This window comes from Sminthopsis crassicaudata, chromosome 2 (assembly GCF_048593235.1).
Source record: "Sminthopsis crassicaudata isolate SCR6 chromosome 2, ASM4859323v1, whole genome shotgun sequence".
Classification (NCBI taxonomy): domain Eukaryota; kingdom Metazoa; phylum Chordata; class Mammalia; order Dasyuromorphia; family Dasyuridae; genus Sminthopsis; species Sminthopsis crassicaudata.
Genome location: NC_133618.1, coordinates 34941886 through 34969125, shown reverse-complemented (window position 1 = coordinate 34969125; position 27240 = coordinate 34941886). Strand labels below are relative to the sequence as shown.

General features: G+C 36.4%; 1 gene segment (V, D, J or C); it reads left to right on the top strand.

Moving 5' to 3' along the window:
- LOC141554136 (immunoglobulin kappa light chain-like) overlaps window positions 1-25326 on the top strand; it is an 89865-nt gene extending 64539 nt beyond the window's left edge. Inside the window, 2 exon segments of the V gene segment in view lie at window positions 20503-20540; window positions 24784-25326. Of these exon segments, the coding sequence occupies window positions 20503-20540; window positions 24784-25109 (364 nt within the window).
- The last annotated feature ends 1914 nt before the right edge of the window (window positions 25327-27240 follow it).

The following is a 27240-nucleotide window of genomic DNA, read 5'->3' as shown; positions in this document are numbered from 1 at the left end:
CAGAGGATAATCTACCTCTCAGACTTGTGGAGGAGGAAGGAATTTATGACCAGAGGAGAACTAGAGATCATTATTGATCACAAAATAGAAGATTTTGATTACATCAAACTAAAACGTTTCCGTACAAACAATACTAATGCAAACAAGATTAGAAGGGAAGTAACAAATTGGGAAAATATTTTTACAGTTAAAGGTTCTGATAAAGGTCTCATTTCCAAAATATATAAAGAACTCACCCTAATTTATAAGAAATCAAACCATTCTCCAATTGATAAATGGTCAAAGGATATGAACAGACAATTCTTAGATGATGAAATTGAAACTATATCCACTCACATGAAAGAGTGTTCCAAATCACTACTGATTAGAGAAATGCAAATTAAGACAACTCTGAGATACCACTACACACCTGTCAGGTTGGCTAAGATGACAGGAAAAAATAATGATGAATGTTGGAGGGGATGTGGGAAAACTGGGACACTAATACATTGTTGGTGGAGTTGTGAAAGAATCCAACCATTCTGGAGAGCAATTTGGAACTATGCCCAAAAAGTTATCAAACTGTGCATACCCTTTGATCCAGCATTGCTGCTATTGGGCTTATATCCCAAAGAAATACTGAGGAGGGGAAAGGGACCTGTATGTGCCAAAATGTTTGTGGCAGCTCTTTTCGTAGTGGCTAGAAACTGGAAGGTGAATGGATGTCCATCAATTGGAGAATGGTTGGGTAAATTATGGTATATGAAGGTTATGGAATATTATTGCTCTGTAAGAAATGACCAGCAGGAGGAATACAGAGAGGCTGGGAGAGACTTAAATCAACTGATGCTGAGTGAAATGAATTGAACCAGAAGATCGTTGTACACTTCAATGTTATATGAAGATGTATTCTGATGGAAGTTGATATCTTCAACATAAAGAAGATCCAACTCACTTCCAGTTGATCAATGATGGACAGAAACAACTACACCCAGAGAAGGAACAGTGGGAAGTGAATGTAAATTGTTAGCACTACTGTCTATCTATCCAGGTTACTTACACCTTCGGAATCTAATACTTAATGTGCAACAAGAAAATGGGATTTACACACATATATTGTATCTAGGTTATATTGTAACACATGTAAAATGTATGGGATTGCCTGTCATCTAGGGGAGGGAGTAGAAGGAGGGAGGGGATAATTTGGAAAAATGAATACAAAGGGTAATGTTATAAAAAAAAATTACTCATGCATATATACTGTCAAAAAATTTTATAAATAAAATTAAAAAGGAATAATTTCTTATTAATTCTTAATTATTTGGGCATTAATTAGGCAACAGAACTTTTATCTTTATTTAGCTAAGGATAGCTTATGCTTTATTTAATAGCTTTATTTTATTTTATTTATTTATTTTTTTTGCTGAGGCAATTGGGGTTAAGTGACTTGCCCAGGGTCACATAGCTAAGAAATTTTAATTTCTGAGATCATATTTGAACTCAGGTCATCCACTGTGCCACCTAGTTACCCCAGTAACTTTTTTTTTTAAAAAAAAGCAGGTACTATTATTTATCAATTCATAGAATTTTTTTGTTTCCAATTTATTTCTCTGATTTTTTTTCACAATTTTTGCTTTTGCAAATAAACAATATACTACTTATGCTTTTAAGAATTTCTTTTCTAGTTTTGTTTAATTTGTGATCAATTAATCTCTTCTATCTCTTTTCTATTAATGAAAATGTTCATAAATTTCTCCCCAAACATTACTTTGGCTACATCCCAAAAGTTTTGATATGTTGTCTCATCATTTTCTTTTATGAAATTATCTATTGGTTTGATAATTTATTGTCTGCTACAATTCTTTAGAATTAAAATAGTCTCCATTTAATATAGAATCTCTTCATCAAATGATCTCCATTGAATAAACTCATTGTTTATGGTCCATAAACTATGAGTTTAACATTTCAGCTTTTCTGCATTGAATTATTAATGAATAGTATATGATCAGTTTTTTAAAGATGTGATGCATCTTTTATTTTATTTTTATTCAGTAATTGCCAAAGATTGTTTTATATAATTATACCAAAAAAAGTTATTCAGTTCTTTAATTTTCCTTAAACTTGTCAGCTTTGTTCAGTTCTAGAAAAGGTACAATGATGGCCTATTAGTCAGTTAACATTTATTAGTTACCAGCTGTATACCAATCATTATGCTAAGTGATGGGGACATAAAGAAAATCAAAAGGCAGTCTCTGCTCTCAGAGAGCTTCCTGTTCTATTGGAGGAGACAAAATGCAAATAACTATGTACAGATAAGTTACATATAGGATAAGCTAGATATAATCAGTAAGAACCAGGGAACTATAAGCTTTAGAAAAGCAGACACCAGCCAAGGAGAGATTACAAATAAATGAAAGAGTTGGGATGGGAGTGAGAGAGAATCTGCTGGATGTAGGATGGAATAGGATCATTTGTGCTGGGTTTGTTTTGGCAAGGAGAAGAGCTGCCTCATTATGTGAGATAGGGAAGGAGGATGTAGTAGCATGAATCATCTAAGAAATATGAAGAAGAGAGAAGAAAAGAAGAGTTTGGAGAATGGCCCTAATTTTTTCAGTAAAATATCCAGCTTCCTCAGCTGAGAGAGTAGGAAAAGAAAAACAATGGGAGATTTCTGGGAAGATGTAAAAGAGATAATATGAAGAGTGGGATGGATAGTGAGTTAAATAGAGATGTGTAAAAGGATTGTCTGGGAGCAGTGAGAGCCAAGTTGAAGTTCTATAAACAAATTTGTAATAGATCCAGGCTGAATGATGGTATGATACATTCCATCTTTGTTCATCAGATGTGTGTAGTAGCAAAGACAACAGAGAGGGAGTGATTTAAGGCTGAAGCTTATCATTTATCGAATCAATGATATGATAAGAAGATAAAGGATTCTAGAGGAGAATTTAGAGTTTAACTGGTTCATCAAGAAAGCAAGATGGGGGAAGGAAGAGAGTGTAATGAATGCAAAATGGAGGGCTCAGAGAATTGGAGGTCATGATGTAGATGAAGAGTGAGTTTGGTGTTGGAAGGCAAATGGGGAAATAGAAGCTCATAGATTGTGATTGAATAGGTGTTGGGGGTTTTGCCACACCACTTGTTGCAGTCTCACTGGAAACCGAAAGTTTCTTACTGCGCGCTTCTAGCTTCCACCAGCCTTTGGACGTCTCCGGCCCCTCTCCAGAGACAGGAGCGGGGAATAAGCAAACAGAGAGCCAACATGTAGCAGAGCTGTTCTTTATTGTCTGCTCCCCAAAATGTCTCCCCAAGCCATTGCTGTTCCCTACTTTTATACAGAATCTTCTTGGACCCTCCCCGATTCCTCCCTTCGTGGGCGGGGCCAGCTCCTTTAGCAATGTCTAGCCGTTTTTCTCCTTTTATGGCCAGGCAACTCATAGTTCCATGCATCTACTGACACGTAGCTCTATTAGTCAACCCGGAACCACATCCTGGAGATGACTGACATTAGGGCGGCTCCCTTCCGCACAGGGGGATCAGTTCCAGGTCCATTACAAATAGGGAATTTCAGAATTCACATGCATGGAGATGGTATATGTGGATGACATCAAGATCAAAGATATGATTGAACAAGAAAGATCTCTCAAGATAGTTATGAAAATTGAGTAAGGCTTTACCTACTACAGAGTTGGAGTAGATCCTTGAGCACTGACTCTAAGTCATACCTAAATCCCTTTTCTCCTATCCTCCCATGACATCATTTTCTCTCTACTTCGATTACATATGGATAACTATGAACTTATTGGCCAAAGTTCAATTTCCTGGGTAGTTCCCATGATCCTCAGCCAATAAGGATGATGGTCAGTGTGTTGTGGTAAATATTTGTTTGGTAGCAGTTATCCATCACATGAATTTTGAGAATAGATATTTTTCCCCATGTGCATAGACTTTTTTTCCATTATGAATTTAGTAAAATTTTAATGTGTTAAAAATATTAATTATAACTTATAAATATAAAATAAACAGGAAAATCTACATTCTTCTTCAGTGAGCTCAGTATCTACTCACAGTCTTTCTCTCCTCTCCAAATCCTTACCCACATTCTAAGGGATTTTAATATACAGGTGAGAAGTCCCTCAAAAATCCTTACCTACCAACTCCTTAACTTGTTCACTTCCTAGGATATACTCCTCCACCCACCTCAACAACACAGAGATAGTCATACCCTCAATCTGGTCATTGCTGAGGAATGCACAGCCTCTAAGTTCGTGAACTCTGAGATTGCTTTATCTGATCATTAGCCGTTGTTCCATCTCTCCTTATGCCTTGCAATTATTGTCTGTAGAGGGCCAGTATTGAATAAGTCCATATACAGGAAGAGTCTGGTCCAGGTATTACTTGAGACCTACTCTCTGAAAGGGTACACAATTCAAAGCATTGGATCACTGTCTCCCATAACAATGAATGAAAGACATGTTCAAAATAAATTTAGGATAGTCTTGGTGACAGGAACAAGACACCACAAACTATACTATTTATGATTGTCATGATACATTGTTATTGCTAATTACTGCTATTTACAACTGTTATTTTAGGTACATTGTTACCTCTAGTTACTGCTATTTACAACTCTTTTATGATAAGTACATTGTGACTTCTAGTTATCTAGTATGATAAGTACATTGCTATGGCTAATTACTGCTATTTACAATTCTGTTATGATAGGTACATTGTTACCTCTAGTTACTGCTATTTACAACTCTATTATGTTAGATACATTGTTATTGCTTATCTCTGCTATTTACAACTCTATTATGATAGATACTTTGTACCTCTGGTTACTGCTATTTACTTCTTTGTTATTGTTACTGCTTAAAGTTAATGCCAAACTGAAATGTCAAAATATGGTATATTCATTAACCCTGGAAAGTACTCAGTGCCACCTGGAGACATCTGGTGTTAATGCAATACTAGCTTAATTTTAGTATTAATGCAGCACTAGCTTAAGGAGTATGTAAACTCTGGATTGCTCAATAGATTCTCACCTGGCTTATGAATTTTCATTTCATATCTACACTCTTCTTATTCACTGGAGCTGGACTCTTACAATTGTCCATGCAGACCCTAAAACCTATACAGAAAGCAACAGAAAGGATTTTCTCTTCTATCCCCCACCTTTCTCCACTTGTGTTTCAGGGGAGATTTTTTTCTATTCAGGAAAGAACAAACACATTTTCTAGACAATGATAAAGAGAAGCTGTGAGTGGGGATGAGAAAGCAGCCCCAAGAATTGTGAAACTTGCCAGCAGAGAAGAGAGCTGTTTGGACTCAAGATAGAAGGAGCTCTTATAACTGAAGCTTTCAATATGGAAGAAGAGCCGGCTCGGGAAGCCCAGCTGAGTGACCCACTGAGGAGAAAGTCGCACAAAGTCTCCTGAAGGAGACACTGCAGACCTGAAACATCCAAAGCATGGCAAAACTTGGACATGCGATCCCTACTGTTAGGCCTTACTACTATTATATTCTAAATTGGTGGCCACTCTTCAATGGATGCTGGGTATATTGATGTGAAAATGAACCCCAAGTTTAGGGGGGAAATGTTATTTGGTGATTATTTTCCATCCTACTAAAAGCAATTGTTTTGAGCTAATTGTGTCTGCTGGCTAATTGCTAAGGTAAATCTGACCAACTGAGACCTGAGATCTTTTATTTTAGGAATATGGACCAGCAGAGTAACTTTAGGATTGTGTTCATTTGAACTGAACTAGAGTACCATGCTAAACTAGATAATTATTGTCTCTATCCGTTCCAGTGACTTAGCACCTTATAAGAATCCTAACATTAATACACTATTATTGGACCTGTGAAATGGTATAACCATTTTGGAAAGCAATTTGGAATCATGCAAATCAAATAACAAGGGTCCATATTTTTTGAGCTAAAGACTCCAATACCGGGTTTATATCCCAAGGAAGCTATTGATAAGAAAAAAGTTCCCATATATCCATATTTTGTAACATCATTTTTTTGTAATAGCTAAGAAATGGAAACAAAGTAGAAGCCCATCAGGGAATGGCAAAACAAACTATAATAATTGAATGTAATTGAACATTATAGTGCTATAAGAAATAATATGTATGATGAATACATAGAAACATGGAAAGATCTACATGAACTGATCCAGAGAGAAGTAAGCAGAACCAAAAAAAAAAAAAAACCCAATATACATTGTAGCAACAACAATGTCAATGAAAAGAATGAATGGCGCATGAAAAAATTAAAAAGTAAATGCAATAAAATGATAATGAACAAGTGAGACTCAAATGAAGAGATATGAGAAGAAATTCACAATTTACCTCATTATGGAGGTGAGAGGTCCAAAGATGATACTTTTTCAAACTTTTTCAAATTATCAATCAGTTGTCCTGTTTTTTGTTTTTGTTTTTCCTCCTTGAGGGAGGAAGAGAGAGTAATATGAGAGACTATGGTGATATCAGATTTCTTTAAAATTTTTTATTGATATTTTATGTGACATTAGACACAGAAAATTTCAATAAAAACTTTTTAAAAATAAAAAAAGAATTATGCTATCAAAAATGAATAGATCCTAGGAGTAAAGCTACTGAATAAAACACCCAATGGCCTTCATCTTGCTCCCAACTGAAGAGTTCATTCCCTCTATGTATTCTTTGATATGTTTTAATCTATACAATTTATTTGATTTCTTCTTGCTGTTTTCTTAGAGAGATGGGTTTGTTCATTCTAAGCTATTTGTGATGGTCTTTTATTCAAATAGCACTTGGTGAGAAGGTGCTAAGATGGAGAGTATGAATGGAAATGGCTTTCCTTCTAAACTTAGACAGATCCTTCTAGACCAGACAGATACCTCTAGTACTAAGTGGTACTGTGGGTACAGTGCTGGTCTTAGAGTCAGGAAGATCTGAGTTCAAATTCTGCCACAAACACTCACTGGCTATGGACTCTGAGGAAAGTTACATAATCTCTCTCAATCTCAAGTTTCCCTGTATGTACAATGAGGATGAAGATAATAGCATCTATCTCACAGAGTTGTTGTAAGGACTAATTGAAATAAAACATGTAAAGCACTTTGCAAACCTTAAATACCAGGCACATCCAAAGTGTGACTAACAGATAGAATTGTGTCCTGATACCCTTCTTGGAGACTGGAGAAAAGTGACCACCTTCTCCTGAGGCTCTTGTCAGTACTGCTAGAGGACTTGCCTGTCACCAGCACCCCCCCTCCTCTAGTGTGCTGGTAAAACAGGTGCTGCTTTTGACTCTCATCTTAAGTCAAGAAGCATTTATTAAGTGATTACTAGGTGTTAGCCATTGTGCAAAGTGCTGGGGGTGGGGGGGTGGGGAGAGAGAGAGAGAGAGAGAGAGAGAGAGAGAGAGAGAGAGAGAGAGAGAGAGAGAGAGAGAGAGAGAGAGAGAGAGAGAGAGAGATTTATAGAAGGACAGATAGACACAGATAGATAAATAGCTGACTGGATGGATGGATAGATGGACAGAAAGACAGACAGACAGATACATAGATGAAATGATAAAATGATAAATAAAAATAAAATTCCTTGCCCTCGCAGTTTAATGAGGGAAATCACTTGCAAACAATTATATATAAATAGGACACACATAGGATAGGAGATAATCTCAGGGGGAAGGAATTAAGATTAAGTAGAGCTAGGAAAAGTTACTCACAGAAAGTGAGATTTGACAAAAACCAAGGAAGCCAAGGGATGTAGATAAATAAGGAGAGAATTCCAATCATTGGGGATAATCAATGAAAACATCCTTCTCCCCAAAGAAGTAGCTCTAGCTTCAGATCATATTTATTGATACCACATGCAAGCCATGGGTTGATAGATATAAGGTAACAGAAGCCAGAAGAAAATGTTAGTTCCAAGTCCAAGGTCACAAAGGTTCTGTGAGTCCAGAGTATTCACGTTGCTGTACCACACTAGTAACCATGCACTTCACGATCATAGTCACTTTGTCTGGAATAACCTTTAGCCTGCTAAGATGCTACCAGGAGTACAGCCACTCCAGAATTGAATTTCCTTTCCTTATTTCTTTTACCTTCTTAGAGAGATGAAATTACCAACAAGAGGCTCAGGAAATTAACTGTCTTTTGAACAGGATGTCCAGCAGATGTCCAGAGAGTTCCAAGTTTCAAACACTCCCATTGCTCATTCTCTTCCTGTTCCCTGCTCATCTTTTGGACGCCAGAGGGAGGTATAATCATCTCAAATAAGCAGAAATTTCATTGAGTAAGAGAGTGCTGATCATAGCTTCTTCAGGCAAAAATAATTTTTAGTTGTTTTTAATATGATAGATTTAAAACTGGAAAGGATTGGACACCCAACTCCAAAACAGTCAAATTACCTGTTCCTGATAAGAAGGGCTTTCTGGCCTTTCAGGCAATCATTCTATCAGGCTTCAGGCTCTCTCAAGAACCACCTAAACTCTACAGCAGTTGTTTACCCCATCTTGTGTATTTCTCCCATCACCACCTTCATTCTCCCTATGTATTGCCATCTGATGTTCTGGGCCAATGCCATCCCCAGGCTGAACCTCTATGGACAAAAATCTACCTGAATTCATTCCTCAATAATGAGTTTCCACTCAGCCATTCCTTCCCCATCTCAGTGTTTCTCAGATTCCATTCTTGCTCTTCCCCTGGCTGCTACCTTTTCCCCACATCCCTAACCCAACTTACCAACATTTCCTTGTAAAGTACATACTCTTTCTACTGTGCTCTCTGTATTGCTTGTTCCACAGATAACAGACTCGCTTTCATCTAATTCATTTCTTTTCAAGTTCTTTCCATCCTCTGGCTCTCACTGAGAATTCCCTCCTGATGGACACAGCATCCCCAGCCTCACCTTCTTCCCTTGTTGTATTTTCACTCATTCCCTAACTCACTGATCTGAGAAAAGGAGTTGAAGTATTTACTCCTTCTTCCCCATTTCCAGATTCTCCTCGTACTACCACTGTCACTCAATAATATTTTTTCTTTTTAATTAATATTTCTTATCCAACCGATCATCTAGTGGCTTTTGTCTAACAACTTCTAGAACACTCTCCTGCCTTCCTTATTGAATTCAGGCTCATAAATTTTCTCTCTTCCCCAACTCCTGCCCCATACTAAATACAACACAAACATTGATATTCCCACAATCTCCAAGTTCCTTAGTTTATTCATTTGTCATGACCTACTCCTTTACCCCATCACAGTTATACACAGATTCATTATATCCTTAACCATGAAGAACTTTGGAATCAATTGTGAGACATGAGAGATGCTGACACAGGACCACCCTGCAGGGAATGCCCACATCCAAGAGATAAAGTCCCCTATGAGCAAAGAATTGCAGTAGCTCAAAAGAAATGTGAGATGCACAAATTTAGAGACATCTCCTCCAAATGCTCTTATGGACTATTGATACCACTTGCAAGCCATGGGTTGATATGATTGTTCCCAACTTGTGGTTGAGCCTTCTGATCACACTGCCAGTTATACTGTATTTTGAGCCCATGATACAGTATAACTGGCACTGTGATCAGACCAATATAAGTTTAGTTTTATTAGGACAGAGTATGCATGTGGAATCATTTCTAGTTAACTTGTCCAAATTCCCCTTGTCACCAGATTTTTTTAGATAATGTTTTAGTGCTGTATCAAAGCAATTATAAATAATATAGGAAATAGTAATCCACTAATGAGAATCATAGAAGGAAGTATTGTTCCTGTGTGAGTGATGTGCACAGTTGATCTCAGTGTTGGGCTTTGCCAATCAGTTTAGAGATTGCGACTTCCAATATAGAATGAGCGGGAGAATAGACAAGCACTTTAGGGTCTTTTTCAAGAAGACCCCAATTGGGGTTATGAAGAGTTGGACACAACTTAAAATGACTAAACTGAAATTGATTCACTATCCCATTTGTTTAGTGACTTTTTCAGATATTTTCATCCTTTTCTCAAATTCATCATGATTTACCTGTCCTGAATCCACCCTCTCAGCTGAGAATCTTGCCTTATATTTCATGTGTCCTTCTCTCATCTCCTCCTCATCTATCACCCAGATGTCTGCTGCCACTATCTTTTCCTTTGTCCCCATCTCTTATTAAGAAGTGGTCCTTCCTGCCAAGTCCAACTTTCTTCTCCTTCTATCCTCTTCACTCTCTCATTTATCTTCAGTCTCTTCATGCTACTTGGTGAAGTGACTTGCAGAGGGTCACACTGCTAATAAATGTCTGAGGCCCAATTTGAACTCAGAAATATGACTCTTCCTGACTCTAAGCCCAGTGTTCTATTTATTGTACTATCTAGTTGCTATATAAATAGTAATAGTCATAGTAGCATTCGTAGTCTTAATTATAGTATAGTAGTACTAGGAATAATAGCAATTGCTATGGTTGTTGTTATTGTCATATTCTATAAATATTTGGTTTTTAAAACATTTTAATTTAAAGTTTTGATTTCCAAATTCTGTCCCTGTCTCCTTCCATTTCCCTCCCTCCTTCCTCAGATGGTAAGCAATCAGGTATAGCTTATATATGTTCAACTATGTAAACCACTTCTGTATTAGTAATGCTGTAAAAGAAAGCTCAAAAAAAAGGAAAAAATGAAAGAAAAAGTGAAAAATACCATGCTTCAGTCTGTATTCAATCAATGCCAATTCTTTCATCATTAGTCCACCAACAATACATTTAGTGTCCTGGTTTTCCTACATCCCTTCTAACATCCAACATTTTCCTTTTTTGTCATATTACTCCCTCTGAAAGGTATGAGGTGGTTCCTCAGAGTTTTTTAATTTTTCAATTCTCTAATCAATAGTGATTCAGAGCATTTTTATATAACTATAGATAGATTTTATTTCTTTGGTTGAAAAATGGTCCTTTGACAATTTATCAATTGGGGAAATTATAAATTTGATTCAGTTCTCTATATATTTGAAATGAGGTCTTTATCAGAGATACTTGTTGCAAAATTTCCCCCAAGTTTTCTGGTTTATAATTTTGGTTGCATTGGCTTTGCTTGTGCAAAACCCTTTTAATTTTATATAGCAAAAATTATCTATTTTACATTTTGCAATGAGCTCTATATCTTCTTTGGTCCTAAATTCTTTTCTTTTCCCTAAATCTGACAGAAAAACTATTCTAAATTCTTTTAATTTGTCTATAATGTCACCTTTGATGTGTTAATTATGCACTTATTTTGACCTTATCTTAGTATCTTAGTATATGATGTGAGATGTTGGTTTACATCTAATTTCTGCCATACTATTTTTCAGTTTTCCCAGCAATTTTTGTTAAATAATGAGTTTTTGTAAATCTTGCATCTTTGGGTTTATCATATAATTTACTATAATGTAATTTGTATCTAATTTACCACTCTATTTCTTAGCCAGTATCAGATTTGTTTATAATTGCCACTTTATAATTTGATAGTTTGACATCTGGTATGGCTACATCACCTTGTTTCACATTTTTCATTGATTCTCTTGGTTTTCTTGAGCTTTTGCTCTTCTAGATGATTGTATTTATTATTTTTTCTAACTCTATAAAACAGATTTTTGATAAATTGATTGGTATGGCATTGAATAAATAGATTAATTTAGGAAGAATTGTCATTTTTATTATATTGGCTCAGTTTACCCCTAAACATTTAATATTTTTCCAATTGTTCATATCTGACTGTTCATATCCCAGTATTTTATAGTTGTGTTCATATAGTTCCTAGATCTGTTTTGGCAGGTAGACTCCCAAGTACTTTATATTGTCTACAGTAATTTTTAATGGAATTTCTATTTCTATTTCTTGTTGCTGGACTTTGTTGGTAATAGATAAAAATGCTGATGATTTTTGCAGTTTTATTTTGAATTTTGCATCTTTGCTAAAGTTGTTAATAATTTCAAGTAGTTTTTTAGTTGATTCCCTAGGATTTTTTAAGTACAACATCATATCATCTGTGAAGAGTAATAGTTTTTCTTCCTTATTGCTTATTCTAATTCCTTTAATTTCTTTTCTTCTCATTGCTATGGCTAACATCTCTAGTACAATATTAAATAACAGAAATGATAATGGGTATCCTTACTTCCCCCTCCCCAATTATGCTGAAAAGGTTTCTAGCTTATCTCCATTACAGATAATGCTTGCGTTATTACTTGTAATTTTAAGGTAAATTTTGTTTATTCCTATGTGTTCTAGTTTGTTAAAGGGTTCTTTGGCATCTATTAAGATAATCATATGATTTCAATTGCTTTACTTCTTGATATGGTCAATTATCTGATAGTCTTCTTAATATTTGACCAGCCCTGGTTTCTGATATAAATTGTACATGGTCTTAGTGTATGATCCTTTTTGCTATAATTTCTTTGCTAATACTTTACTTAAAATTTTTGCATCAATATTCATTAGGAAAAGTGGCCTACAGTTTTCTTCCTCTGTTTTGGCTCTTCCTGATTTGGGTATCAACACCATATTTATGCCATAAAAGAAATGTGGTAGGACTCCTGCTTCATCTAGTTTTCCAAATAGTTTAAATGTTTGGTAGAATTCACTTGTAAATCCATTTGGTCCTGGGGAGCATTTTTAAGGAAGTTTATTTATAGGTTGTTATATATTTTCCTAAAATTTGGTCATTTAAATATTTTATTTCTCCTTCTGTTAATCTGGGTAATTTATATTTTTGTAGATATTTAGTCATTTCATTTATATTGTCAAATTTATTGCCATATAATTGGGGAAAAGAGTTCCTAACAATTGCCTTAATTTCCTTTATTTTTGATACTACTTTTTACATCAAATTAACCAATGATTTATTAATTTATTGAATTTTTTCCCTCATAAAACCAACTAGTTTTATTTGTTAATGCTTTTCTCACTTTCAATTTTATTAATCTCTCCTTTGATGTTCAGGATTTCCAATTTGATGTTTAACTGGGGATGTTTAGTTTGCTCTTCTTTTAAATTATTATTATTATTAATTATTATATGCTATTCATTGATATGCTTCAGCTCTATTTTATTGATGTGAGCAATTAGAACATTTCCCCTTAAGTACCACTTTGGCTACATCCCATAAATTTTAGTATATTGTTTCATTGTTGCTGGTGGGAGGAAAGGTGGTCCTGGGTTAGAAATCTCAAACTCCTCTGGGAGAGGCCAGACCCTCCTGTTCATAAGGGAAACACTCCCAGATAAGTAATTTCCTCCTATGATTCAATTGTAGACCTTGGTCTGGAGCATAATCACCACTCTCTATTGGATTGAAAGTACCTCAAATTGGGGGCAGCTAGGTGGGGAGGAGCAGCTAGGTGGCACAGTGTATAGAGCACCAGCCTTGAATTTGGGAGGACCTGAGTTCAAATCTGGTCTCAGACACTTAACACTTCCTAGCTGTGTGACCCTGGGCAAGTCACTTAACCCCAGCCTCAGGAAAAAAAAAAAAAGAAGAAAGTACCTCAAATTATTCCCTAGTTGGGGGATGAGGGGGGCCCACAAAAATCCAATATAATCAAAGGCTGTGTGCCCAAACCTTTGCAAAAGTCCTAACAGGATTTTGCCCACTGAGAAAGTTTTCTCAGCTTAATAAACCCATTTTTTGCCACAAACCTGACACCTGTATTCATTCAGGTTTGCCAATTCCTTCGCAAAACCTGCAAAAGGCCAGGGGATCTCTCAATCCTCCTTTCTCACACCTCAACATTGCCATTTTCTTTAATGAAATTATCACTTGTTTCTGTGATTTGTCCTTTGACCCATTTGGTTTTTAGAATTAGATTATTTAGTTTCCAATTAATGTTTATCTTTTTCCATTGCCCATTATTGAATATAATTTTTAGTGCATTGTTATCTAAAAATGATGTGTTTACCATTTCTGCTTTTCAGAATTTAGTTGTGAGGTTTTTATGTCCTAATACATGATCAATTTTTTTGTGTAGTCATATATTGCTGAGAAAAATATATTTCCTTCTATTCCCATTGAAATTTTTCCAGAGATCTATCATGTGTAAATTTTCCAGAATTTTATTCATCTCTTTAACTTCTTTCTTGTTTGTTTTTTGGTTAGATTTTTCTAAGTTTAAGAGGAGAAAGTTGAGGTCCTCTATTAACAGTTTTATTACCTATTTCCTCCTATAACTCATTCAACCTCACCTTCAAAAATTTAGTTGCTATATTATTTGGTGCGTATATATGTTTATATATGCATTGTCTATGGTACCTTTCATCAAGATATAGTTTTTTATCTCTTTTAATTACATCTGATTTTGCTTTTGCTTTTTCTGAGATCATGATTGCTTTCTTTGTTTCAGCTAAAATATAATACATTCTTGCTCCACCTCTTTAACTTTATCCTGCATGTATCTCTCTGCTTCAAATGTATTTCTTATAAACAACATATTGTAGGATTCTGGTTTTTAATTCATTCTGCTATCCACTAACATTTTATGAATGAGTTCATCCTATTCACATTTATGGTTATAATAACTATGCATTTTCCTCTATGCTATTTTTCACTTGTTTATCCTCCTGTCTCTCATTTCCCATTCTTTCTGATCACTGCCTTCCCCAATATACCTTCCCTTTTCATCCGCTCCAGAGGGTGGACCTAGGAGCTGTGACATATAAAAAGTTTGAAAGACATAGTTCCTGGGGTAATTAATCATTTTATTAATTTTTTCTAGCTGATAATTAATAAAAATTGGTCATTTGGCTGTCTCTCATAAAATCCTTTATGGAAATCACTCAACACTTATATGCCCTTGAAAGAGTGACTTTTCCTGAAGGTGGAAATCAACTCTGATTAGTTTAGCAAATAATGAGAGAATGAACATTATAATGAGAGGCAAACTTATTCTAATGACAGTCTGAGGAAAATTATTCTGATGGTGGACACAGAGACTTATTGATATCTATACCACCATATCTAGAGTAATCTAGACAAAAGGGCCTTCCACCAAGACCTGCTTGACTAAAACACAATGGTCCAGAAGCCATTAATACAGCACAATTAGAATTTCTTTACCTTTTCATCAGATCTAAGTTTTCCTGGCTAAATAAGGTTTACCCAAGATTTCATCTCATTATCAGACCTCCACTGCAAAGGCTATATGAATAGCCCAAGGGTTAAATTCTGAATAAGGAAATAGAATGGAAATTACAGCATATGGCCCATACATGGGCATATGCCTTACACATAATATTTAAATATTTAATATTGATTAAATTATTAAATATAAATACTTAAAATAAATATTGATTAATTTTTTTCTTAGAATAACAAAGGAAATGGTGTGAGCTGAAGACATTCTGAGTAGGGAAAACTGCCCAGCTGATAAAGTTTTACAGAACTGAGGCTTGTATGCAAACATCTGGTCTTGTACAAAATAAACTGAAAACTGGGATGCGGAGCATGTAAATGTATGTAACTGACTGCTGAGATAAGAAGTAGCATGGGTGAATAACCACTTGATTTCCTCAGGGTGTTGGGCCCTGTGTTCTGCTGCCTCATGCAGAAGGTAGAATGAATGGGAGGAAGAAGGGTCACACTCCTGATGTCAGGCATTGTATTTGGAAATGTTTTGCCTAATTAGAAATGTGATGCAAGGTTGTATTTCTCCAGAAGGAATGAAAGAGAGTCTGAAATGTGAGCAAGTTCATCCCAAATGGCTTTCCACAAAGTAGCAGTTTTCCAACTATCAAAGTAGATCATCAAGACTAAAGAAAGGAAAGGGACAGAAATGCCCCAGAAGTGACATGAATGAAAGAGCTACACCAGCTGTTCCTGAAGTCCTCTCCCCCGTTAAGAATTCTCCAAAGATCTCTTATTCTAAAGGCACAGTACTAGGAGAAATTTCAACTGACTTCCAGCACCGGGATTTCACCTCCTATCACCTTCTCCTCTGCACAGGGAAACTTTGAGCCACTTACTCATTGAACTGGGACTCAGGAGCTGGGTTGGCAAAATGAAGCAGCCAAGTAGGATGGTTGGACACTCAGGGAAGAATGGGCCCAAGGGAAAAAAAATTGGCCCCCATGATGAAAAAAATGGAGAACTTCCCATGTATCAGGATGGAGGATGAGAGACTCACTTTCTCCAGAGAAGTGAACCCAGTCTGGAAAGGTAAGAAAGTCAAGTTCTCTATGGCATGGCTTCATAATGGTCATTTCCCAGCTTTTTGACCATATCTCTCCTCTATTTTCTTTCTGCATCTTATTTATTAACTTAAAGTAAAAATATTTAAAATAGTTCATAATGTATTATAGATGATTTAAAGGAATATGTTTCATCTTGAATTTTGGAAAGCCCAATTTGGTTCCATGCTGCTGTAGAGGAGAATTATTATGGACCAGCATGTTCCATAGAACTGTAACATTGACACTAGAGAAGCATTAGGGCAAGTCTGGTTTCAAATCTTACCTTTGATAGCTACTTTCTGTGTTAACCTAACAAATCATAAATTCTGCCAGCTTCAGTTCAGTTTCCTCATACATGAAAGGGGGATAATAAATACCTATGATGTCTGGTTCCCAAATGTTGTTAGGAGACCCCAAGGATACAAGGCAAGAAGAGTTCTTTGAAAACTCTAAATCATGATATGAATGTCCATGGTTATTCTTGTTATGCTCTCACATGCATGGATTGGTAAATTCCATGAACAGGAAGAGCTGCCAAAGAAAACAGTCATTTCCTGGTGATTTTTCATAGTTTTTCATTTAAAGATGGACTCCTCTGTTAGCTGGCTGTTATATTGATTGTTAATGAACCAACTTTTGTTTTCTTTGCTTTGGGGATGTGTCTGGGAAAGGGTGCTTATAGGTCCCTATGAGAACAGGGTTCAAGGATTTGTATCAGAAGACATAGCTCTTTCTGGGCTCTAAAGACTGTATGGATTTAGTCTGGATAAACAAAGACATGCATTTTTGATCTGATTAAATGGACCCACCTTTTTAATCATTTGGAACTAGAGAGTGCCCTCATGCACAGATGCACAGCAGAAGAGGATAAGACTTTTATAAACCAAATCTGAGAGAAAAAAAAAGCAATATGGCTGGCTTTTAAGCTACTAGGGAATTGGGATGACATGAGGACCCACTTTACATTTTGTATCCCCACTACTTAGCACAATGCCTGGCACATAATGATTGCTTAATAAATACCCAGTGTTTATTTGCTAACTTGATTCTATAGGAAATTGTAAAGAAGTAGCAGCAGGGAGTGCTTGACTTTGGACAGATGACTTGGTTCAAACCCTGTTCTCAGACTAATTAGTTGTATGACCTTGGGCAAGCTATTTAACCTAAACTCAGGCAACTTGTTAGGATTTTCCTACTAAGTTATAGATGGGTTGGAATCTGTGCTGGTGAAGGGAATACACCTGAAAATAGGGGATTCCTTCCACCAACTACTATTTACTACAATACTAATCCTTCACATAAATCATAACAGGATATAAAATGGAGGGAAACAGTTGAATAAGGAACATGGAAAGAGTATTAATAAAAACAGGTGATTATAAAAAGGGTTAGAATCACCAAGTCAATAAGCAATTTTTGAACCTACCAGGCACTGGTGACCTATAAGTTGGATATTGCTACTTAAAAGTATTGTAAAAGTCTAAACATACTTTTATGCTACCTAACAAAGTAAGTTCAGCAAATTCTCAGGATGCCATGATTAAGCAAAGTCAGTCATAAGGACATCTTTTTCCCCCTTACTTGGAAAAAAGTACAAGTCAATAAATAATTTTTTTTTGTTCTTCAGTCAGATATAACTTTTCATGATCTCATTTGGTGTTTTCTTTTTCATTTTTTTAGGCTGGGGTTAAGTGACTTGCCCAGGGTCACACAGCTAGGAAGTGTTAAGTGTCTGAGACCAGATTTGAACTTGGGTTCTCCTGAATTCAGGGCTGGTGCTCTATCCACTGTGCCACCTAGCTGCCCCTTCATTTGGGGTTTTCTTGGCAAAAATTCTGGACTAGTTTGCTATTTTCTTCTCTGGTGGGCCTAGTGGTCCATTTTGTCAGGCAATGAATGAGCTGTTAAGTGGCATATCCTATATCACATAGGAAGTGTCTGGGGCTGAATATGATCTCAGGTCGTCCTGATTATATGTCCAATGCTCTATCCACTGAACCACCAGCTGTCTTGAATCAATGAGCATTTAAGCATTCTTATGGGCTAGATACTTTTCTAAGCCTTGTGGATACAAATTCAGAAAATTATTCTTACCTTCAAGAAGCTCACAATTTAATGAAAGAGACAGCTATGTACAAACATGGATAAGTTGAAGATAATCAACAGAAGAAAGAAAAAAAACTAATGTTAAGGAGAATCAGCAAAGATTTTTTGTAAAATGTAGGATTTTAGCTGAGCCTGGAGGAAGCTGGGAAAGCCAGAATGTATGGACAAAGAGGTAGAGAATTCTAGGAAAGCAGGACAGCTAGAGAAAATGCCTGGAGATGGGAGATGAAATGTCATGAGTATCAAGGAGCCCAGTGTTATTAGATCAAGAAGACATATAGGGGAAGAAGGTGTAAGAAAGATGGAAAAGTAGAAGGGGTCAGGCTAGAAAGGACTTTCAATGCCAAACAGAGACGAACACGTGCATTTTGCTAATACCAGGTACTAATACAACAATCCTTTCCCAATGGGCATATTTCTACTAAGACATGTCAATTCCAATGGCAAAGGTGGTAGAGATTAAACTGATCTTGGAAGCCTTCATCCCTATCTAGTTGTGTGACTTTGGACAAGTCTTTTAGCTTAATTCACTCATCTGTAAAACAGAATGAATAATATTTGCTCTCTCTAGGTAATGGGAGTGTCTCATGGCTCAGATGAGGTGATGCATGTAAAAATCCTCTTTGAAACCATAGTTTGTTGGTCTGTTTGCTATAAGAAAACTTTCAAAGAATATGATTGATTTCCATGAAATGTTTTGCCCTACTAACAGTTTACCAGATAGATACTTTAAGATGAATTAATAGTTCAGTCTGCCATCTTGAATAACATTCTACCCAATTGTTCAAACTTTCTAATAATTAGGGAAATGCAAATTAAAACAACTCTGAAATTGGGCAAATGATCACATTGCTCCTGGAAATGGAAATTGATCAATCTTCTTGGATTTCGGAGAAGTCTGGTTCATGGGTAGAGGTTAAAGAGCTATGTAATTACACTGAATAGATAATATAGAAGAAATAGAAATTTGCTAAAGAAAGTGAAAGGGGAAAATATTCCTGGGATATCATAGGCCTGAGATATCACTATCCTGGAGTGGGGGAGGAAGGAGAGAAATAAAAGGAAAAATGAGCTAACCCCACTAATCATAATAACAAAAAATATATATACATATAAACAGTCACACATCTAATAATTGGAAGATGGCTGAGTAACTTTAGTATAAGAATGTCATGAAAAATACAAAGAAATATGGTGAGTCATATGAGAATAATGCAGAGGGAAGAAAACAATCAGGAAAAATGTATACACACTGACCAAAACTATGTAATAAAGGAAGTAATCATGATGACAATAATAGTCATAAAATTAAAAAAAAAAAAACTCATCAAGAAACTTTAGAGAATGGGGATACCTGTTATCAAGTCCTCACATTTTTAATAATGGCATTTATATTTTCAAGTAAGCTCCCCTTTAAGTTCTTGTCTGTGAATTTGAATGTTTGATTTTATCAAAGTTTGATAAAGGAATAATTTTAATAATATAATAAATAATATAATTAATTCTTAATAATGAATGTTGAATAATTAACAATAAAATAATGCATTCAAAAGTAAACATCTGTAGTTTTTACATGAGTAAACATTATACAATTATACTGAATGGAGTTTGCCATTCAAAAAAATATTATCTTTTGATTTGGGGAAAATGGATGGAATAAGGCAGGGATAAGGAAGAAATGGAAATTTGAAGAATAGAGACAATTTTCTTGGAATGTCCCAGGCCTTTGGTATTTTAAGCCTTCCTTGATATGAAGATATTCACATATTTGCTTGAGACTGTGAAGACTGGAAAGACCCACACCTGTTGGAAAAAGGCTGCAAGTGTAAGCAGATGGCTGGGGCTCTGTTCCCCTTCTGCCTAGAAGGTTTTTGTACAGAAAGACAACAGAGATGTATCACTGTGTTGGACGTTCGGCCCAGGGACCAAGGTGGAAATCAAACGTAAGTAAAATCCCTATTTTCCTTTTTTTGGGATGGCTGTTCTTGTGAGTGTGTGTGTGAAAACTGTAAAGCTTTACTGTATTTGATATTATGTAACCAAAAAGCAAGGGATGGGAAAATCAATCTATCAATCAATTCACAGTTTGTCTTTAATTCAGAGCCAGGGTCACAAATAAGAGAAATATGTTGGAAAGGGGGTTCAAAAATGACCCCCAGTGCAATGGTGAACTACATATGAAGCCAAAAGGTAGGGTGAGAAAGGGAAGCTGGGGTTTTGGTACAGGCAGGATATTGAGAATAATCACTGTGTATATACTTTCGGCGGCGGGACCAAGGTGGAAATCAAACGTAAGTGCTTCTTTCTATTGCTTTTTTTCACTATTTTTGTCCATTTAATTAATTTTTCTTCCTTTTTGTGTGTTTGTGAGTTTGAGTGTCAGGATAGCCAGCAAAAATTGTTCCTCGACCCAGTGGCATAGAGAACAACAGGTAGAAGTTAGCTGGTAGCTAATTTAGATTTCTCCATCTAAATTGAATTTGGTCAATAAAAGTGACTCAGGCTTGCTGTCGGTGTTAAGAAAGGTTTTTGTAAAGGGACATATAGAGGGGGAAACACTGTGGTTCACTTTCGGCCAAGGAACCAAGGTAGAGATAAAACGTAAGTGCCTTTTTTCTTCCCTAATTCTTTACAAAACTTTATGCTCTTTTTGCCATTTTGGGGGGATATATGTTCTTATTGTTTGGGGTGGAATAGAATTGCTCCATAAGATCAGTAAGAGACATAATATCTACCTGCCTTAAAGAAAAGCAAATTGGAGGAAAATGACTTATCTCTTTTTAGCCAGCCCAGAGGGATCAATTGTATTCCTGGGAATTTTGATTCCAGGCATGGCATTTTGGTTTGCTTTTTCCCCCTACCCCTAACTAAAAATTTCTTTATTGAAGGGGTAGCAACTAAAGGGAAATAGTAACTATTACTTGCCTTTTAATCCCTGAGTTTGGTCCTTGAGGTTTGAGACTGTGTTTATTATTTCTGAAAAGAATGATCATTTCTACCTTCCAATGAGGGCGAAAAGTAATTTGAGTCCTCTGCCACAAATAATTAACAAGTTATGGGCATTAGATGGTAAGGTTTTCTTGGAATTAGACAGTCTAGAGGGAATTAGTAGCAGAAGGAGGTTTTTGTTCAGAGGGAAGTTAGCAAGCCAACACTGTGGCTTACGTTCGGTGGAGGGACCAAGTTGGAAATCAAACGTAAGTGAATTTTTCCTCTATCTTTTTCTGAGATTTTGTGTTTAAATGATCTTTATCCATCTTTTGGCAATGTATGCTTATGATCTATGATAATGAGTGCCAAAAGAGTTAGACATGTGTCAGTCATAGAAAACCAGCTTACCTCCACTTCAAAAGGTGGATTTCAAGGACTGTGAATAAAAAGACTAGATTTTCTTGAAATTAACCGGTGAAGTCCAGTCAAACTTTTCGATAAAAAGAAATTTTCTAGAAGAGGACAGTTGTAGATAACTATTGTTGTTACTTTCAAGAAAGGGACCAAACTGGAGAAAAAGGTAAGTGGTTCTTTTTAATCAAACTAAATATAATAATAGATTTTGTTCACTGAAATATAGAAAATGTGTTTTTCTCTTTGTCTTTGCTTTCTTTCATCCATTGTCTGAGTATTAATGTGCCATTTAGTTGGAAAAGCACTTTATTATACAGTAACTATAAATGGAGAGTTAGAAAAATGTATTCATCTAAACCCAAGTTTAATAAGATAGCTAAATGTAGGGTTTGTAGTCAAATTATAAATAATATACTGTTAGAGAAAACCAAACATGAGTAATCATAAAGTAAGAAATTTACCCCAAAAATAGATTTGGGGAAAATCATATATTTCTTTAAACTAAACTTGAAAAATTCCTAGGTTGGGAAGACTTGTGCCAAGAAAACTAATATTTAAGAAATTTTTAAAAGAAGGGAAGAAAAATGATTAAAACTTATTCTAAAATATCTATAGACTTTTATAAAATGAGCAGATATTTTAAATATCATGTTTTCAATTATTTTTAAACCAGCAAAATGTAGTCAGAAAAATAAGCGCTTAACCGTGGTACAACTGACGTGGTCTAAGCGGTCTGAGGTGGCCAATCTGTAGCGTGGATACGGTTTTAGCAGTTATTGCCTTCACATGGCGCCCAGTGGCCGCTGATAAGACCCATAGCACAATCTGTTTCTGATGATGTGTGTTACTTAGGGAGGAAAAACAGAAAATTGGTATAAATTGGATGAAAATGCATAAAATTTGTGGAAAAGGAAATTATTATAGAATTTATGAATAAACTTGCTCAATATTATATCTTTCCTTCATGAAATGATGGCAACAGAAGAGTTTAAAAATATCTTCTCTTAATAGAAAATAATCCAAAAAATATAAAATTTAGTCAAAGAATGAAGTTCTGGGGAAATAAAGTGCCATGCTATTTGAGGAGTATCCATATAAGAAGTAATGAAAATTAGCTGCTTGATTCATTTTCACTGAATTCATATAACTATTATAAAATTATTTTTCCTTTGATTACAGAAGAATAATTTTACATTTTATAATTCTTCCTCCACTCAAAAAATTATTGTGAAAGTGATAGAACTTAGAATAATGAAATTAATAAATTCAGTGATGAGAGATGATGAGAGCAGTCATGGGTTTTCAGTTAAAAAAAAACTATCTATATATTTTTAAAATGACAGTTAAAAATCAAATATCTTTAATTCTACTGTCAGGAAATAAAACATAAATTTTCATATGAAAGATGTCTACATATTTCATTGAATTATCTAGAATATATTCATGATTTTTCTTTGATAAATTTAAATAGAGATGATTTTTAGAAGTGTTTCATTGACTGTTCTAGCCTATAATGAGTGGCAATCTTTTTTTTGGTTCCCTTAGAAATCTTGGGTTTTTAAATATCTTTTTAAAACCCATCAAAAAATATCTTCAACCAATCTTTAAAAACCCATTAAAAAACTGAGAAAACATTTTGAGAATGTTTACTGTATATCAAATGTTATTTTTTAACCTGGTTAATGTCAAATAAGAAATTTATGCCTCTCCTTTCTGGAATTTGATTTTTTTTTAAATATGAAATCTAATAGATTGTTTAAAATTGCACAAAGTTAGAACTGGAAGGGATTTATAATCAGCTAGTATAAGCCCCCATTCCTATTCTACAGATGAAGAAACTGAGGATCAGAGAGATCCAGTGGTTTACTTGAGGTCACACAGTGACACAGCCAGGTTTAAAACTGTGACTTCCAGATTCCAAATCCTTTCTACTACTTCCTCTTGCTTCTGAGTCTGAACAAAGATACATTGCTTCAAACTCTATTTGATAAAGTAAAAAAGAACTAGATGTAATTTGTTTTAAAAATGGAAAGCACTTTGTAGTTGCTTTAAAAATATAAATTTTTTATTCTCTGTGAATTTAGCTTTTCTTGTAGCTGAAAATCCACAAGTTAGTGAGGAAAGTACTGATGAGGAAAGAGGACTAACTCCAAAATTAAATTGTATTCTAACTGAGACTCTATGTGTCTGGGACAATCACTGACCTGCAATGCCTTAGTTTCTCCCTAGGGAGAGGGAGAAGAGATGGATTCCATAGCTCCCAAAGTTCCCCTTCAGCCTTACATCTTATAATTCAAGTCAATTAGAGTTTAAGTTTTCTTCACTGGTTTCTGGATATTGAAATGACTTAGATCTAAATTGATGATTCTCTATCTGAGTGCCAAAGGCTCAAAAGAGCAATAATACTGAACAATCAAGTTAGTATTAAGAAAAAATAATTCAAACTATTTCCTAGTCTGAACCTGGATTGCTCAAACTTGTGAAACCCTGAAAATTTCTCTATGGGACTTCCCCAGAAACGGACACTTTGTGTTTGTTTTCTGATCCTTTCCTGATTGCTTTTTTATGAACCATTTTAATAAGGAAAAAAAAAAGCCCTAACCCAAGATCTGGAAGCTGCTTGCCAGCCCATGGGCTTTCAATTCAGCTGCTTGAATTACCCTGGGCAGGGGAACATCTGACAGCTGCTGATAGTCAGACTTTCTTGGGTCAGTTTCTTAAGACAGGTGGCCAGATAACCGTTGGCCCCAGCCACAGCTTTGTGGCCAGTGTGGCTGAAAACTCCCCCTTCACAGAGCAAGCTCAGGACCTCCCTTCATGAAACTCCTCTGGTGTGATTCAGGGGAAGCAGAAGAGAGGACAGGGCTACTGAATGTAGAAAAGTTCCACACAGGTGGCATCCAGTCACCCCCAAGCCCCATCGTGGGAGGAGGCTCAAAAATTGGTGTCCATCCAACTTAAGTAGGCTGCCTGCCGTCAGGGAAGCTGGGTTCAAATCCTGTCTCTGACACTTACTACTTCTTTGACAGGAATTGGGATGACGAGAGAATCACTTGAAACCTTTCTGAAATACCCTTGAGACTCCTCGTGTGTAGATTGATATTTTTTAGGTATCTCTTATGTTATTGATAACAGGCAAGACCGTTTTCCTATTATGAAAGTCACCCTTTTGTTTTTTCCCCTCTATAGGAAGCATGGCTCAACCATCTGCCTTCATCTTCCAACCATCTGAAGAGCAGTTGAAAACAGGCTCAGCCACACTGGTTTGCCTTGTGAACAATTTCTACCCCCGAGAAGCCACAGTCAGGTGGAAGGTCGATAATGAGGTCCAAAACTCAAACGTCCACAGTGTCCTCACGGAACAGGACTCCAAGGACAGTACGTACAGCCTGAGCAGCACCCTGACCCTCTCTGCATCTGATTACAGAAGCCATGACAGCTATTCCTGTGAGATCCTTCACGAAAGCCTGCCCAGTGCCCTAGTGAAGTCCTTCCAGAGGAGCCAGTGTTCATGAGGGGGGCGACGGGGCCGCCAGGAGGGAACCTCCTCCACTCCACTCTTGCTCCCCTCTCCAGCCTTTCTTCTTGCTCTCCCATTTTCCTCACCTGATGGTAAAAGATCATTCTCCATTCCAAAGGCCTCCGGCCTTATCCATTCCCATCTTCATCTCTGCCTGCTTTACTCATGTCAATATTTGAAAGAAAAAAACCAAATAAAGTCAATGAAAGAGACCCTGTATCTTGTGTCTTTCTCCCTTCAATTTAAATGTTAAAGATGTTTTCGAGTTTCTCCATTTTCCTTACAACATGCCCACAAACATTAAGACCCACCACCATTTATTAAAACACACCACCAAGCATTTGGTGGGAGTTTAAGGAGTGCTCTTGCCTCCATAAACCTCATGAGTGGCCAGTGTTGTCCAGATGGTCTCAGAAGAAATTGACTGCCCTCAGCCATCACTGCCCACTGCTTTATCTGAGTATCCTTTTTCCAGGAACTGGTCAGAATCTCCCCATAGTGCTGCTGTTGGTTCTTCTAGTCATGAGAGGAGGAGTGGTAGGTAGGGGAGGATACAACATTTTCAGAGGAAATTCCTGAAAGCTCACTTCAAATGGAGCAAGTATAAGGTTAGGGCCTTTCAATGGAAACCAGGGGCACCTTTGGAGGCAATGTAGTATAGTAGATGGGGCCTTGACATGTAGCAAAAAAGCCCTGGGTTCAAAGTAAGTCACTTAAACTCTCTGATCCTCAGTTTCCCCATCTGTAAAATGGGAGAGTTGGAGTATAGAGTCTCTAGGGCCCTGTCAGCCCTAGATCGATGACACTATGGCATGCAGCCTAAGTTTCCTCTGAGACATAATTTCATTGGCACTTATTATCCAATCACAAAAGCCTCCATGACAGAGATATTGATATTCCCTCACTGAAGGGAAGGCGTTTTAGCAGCTCCCCAACCCTAAACAAACAAACAAAAAAAGAACTAGAGGATGTGACCCAGGCTAATGAGTAAAGAGCTAAAGCAAGTGTTATTAAACTCCTGAAGTTGTAATGAAGACTAAAAGAAGCTATTAGGGAAATGCTTTAAAAACCCAACTTTGTAATTCCTCATGTTTGTTTTTACAACCCTCTTTAGTTTCAGACAGTCTATAGACATTGATTAAGCACCTACTAGATGCCAGGCACTGTGCTAAAATCTGGGAATATAAAGAAAGGTTAAAGGTAATCCCTGCCCTTGAAGAGCTTACAGTCTAATGAGGGAGACAACATGAAAGCAGCTGTGTACAAAAACATTATGTACAGGATAAATTGGAAATACGAGAGAGAGAGAGAGAGAGAGAGAGAGAGAGAGAGAGAGAGAGAGAGAGAGAGAGAGAGAGAGAGAGAGAGACAGAGAGAGAGACAGAGAGAGAGAGAGACAGAGAGAGAGAGAGAGAGAGAAAAGGCACCTGCTTTAAGCAGGGGTAAAAAAAGGCTTCTCATGGAAGATTCAATTGTAGCTGGCACTTGAAGGAAGGTCGGGAAGGTAGGAGGCAGAGAGAAGGAGAAAGTGTATTCCAGCCATAGGAGACAGCCAGGAAAATATGTAGAATCTAGTAATAGAGTACAGCCAAGAGGCCAATGTCACTGGAGTGAGGTCTAAGAAAAAAGAAAAAGCAGAAGGAGATCCAGGTTGCAAAATCTTTGAACGCCAAACAGCAGGTTTTGTATCTGATTCTAGGTGAGAGGGAACCACTGGAGTTAATTGAATAGGGAGAGATCTGTAATATGGTCAGATTTGGTCTTTAGGGGGATTAATTCGATACTTGAGTGGAGGATGAACTGAAGTGGGCAGAAATGTAAGAAAAAAGAAAATCATCAATTTATTACAATATCAGATGTGAGGTGATGAGGGCTGGCACCAGAGTCACGGAATGAGGAGGGAAGGGGACAAGTGTAAGAGCAATTAAAAAGATAAATGTTGACAGGATTTGACAAGAAATTGGATATGGGGGGATGACAGAGTGGGGAGTCAAGAATGACACTTAAGTTTACAGCATGGGTGACTGGGAAGATGGTGATATCTTCAAGAATTGGTGTAATCAGAAAGTTTAGAAAGGGGAGGAGATGGTTTGAGAGAAAAGATAATGTTTCATCCTTCTTGGAAA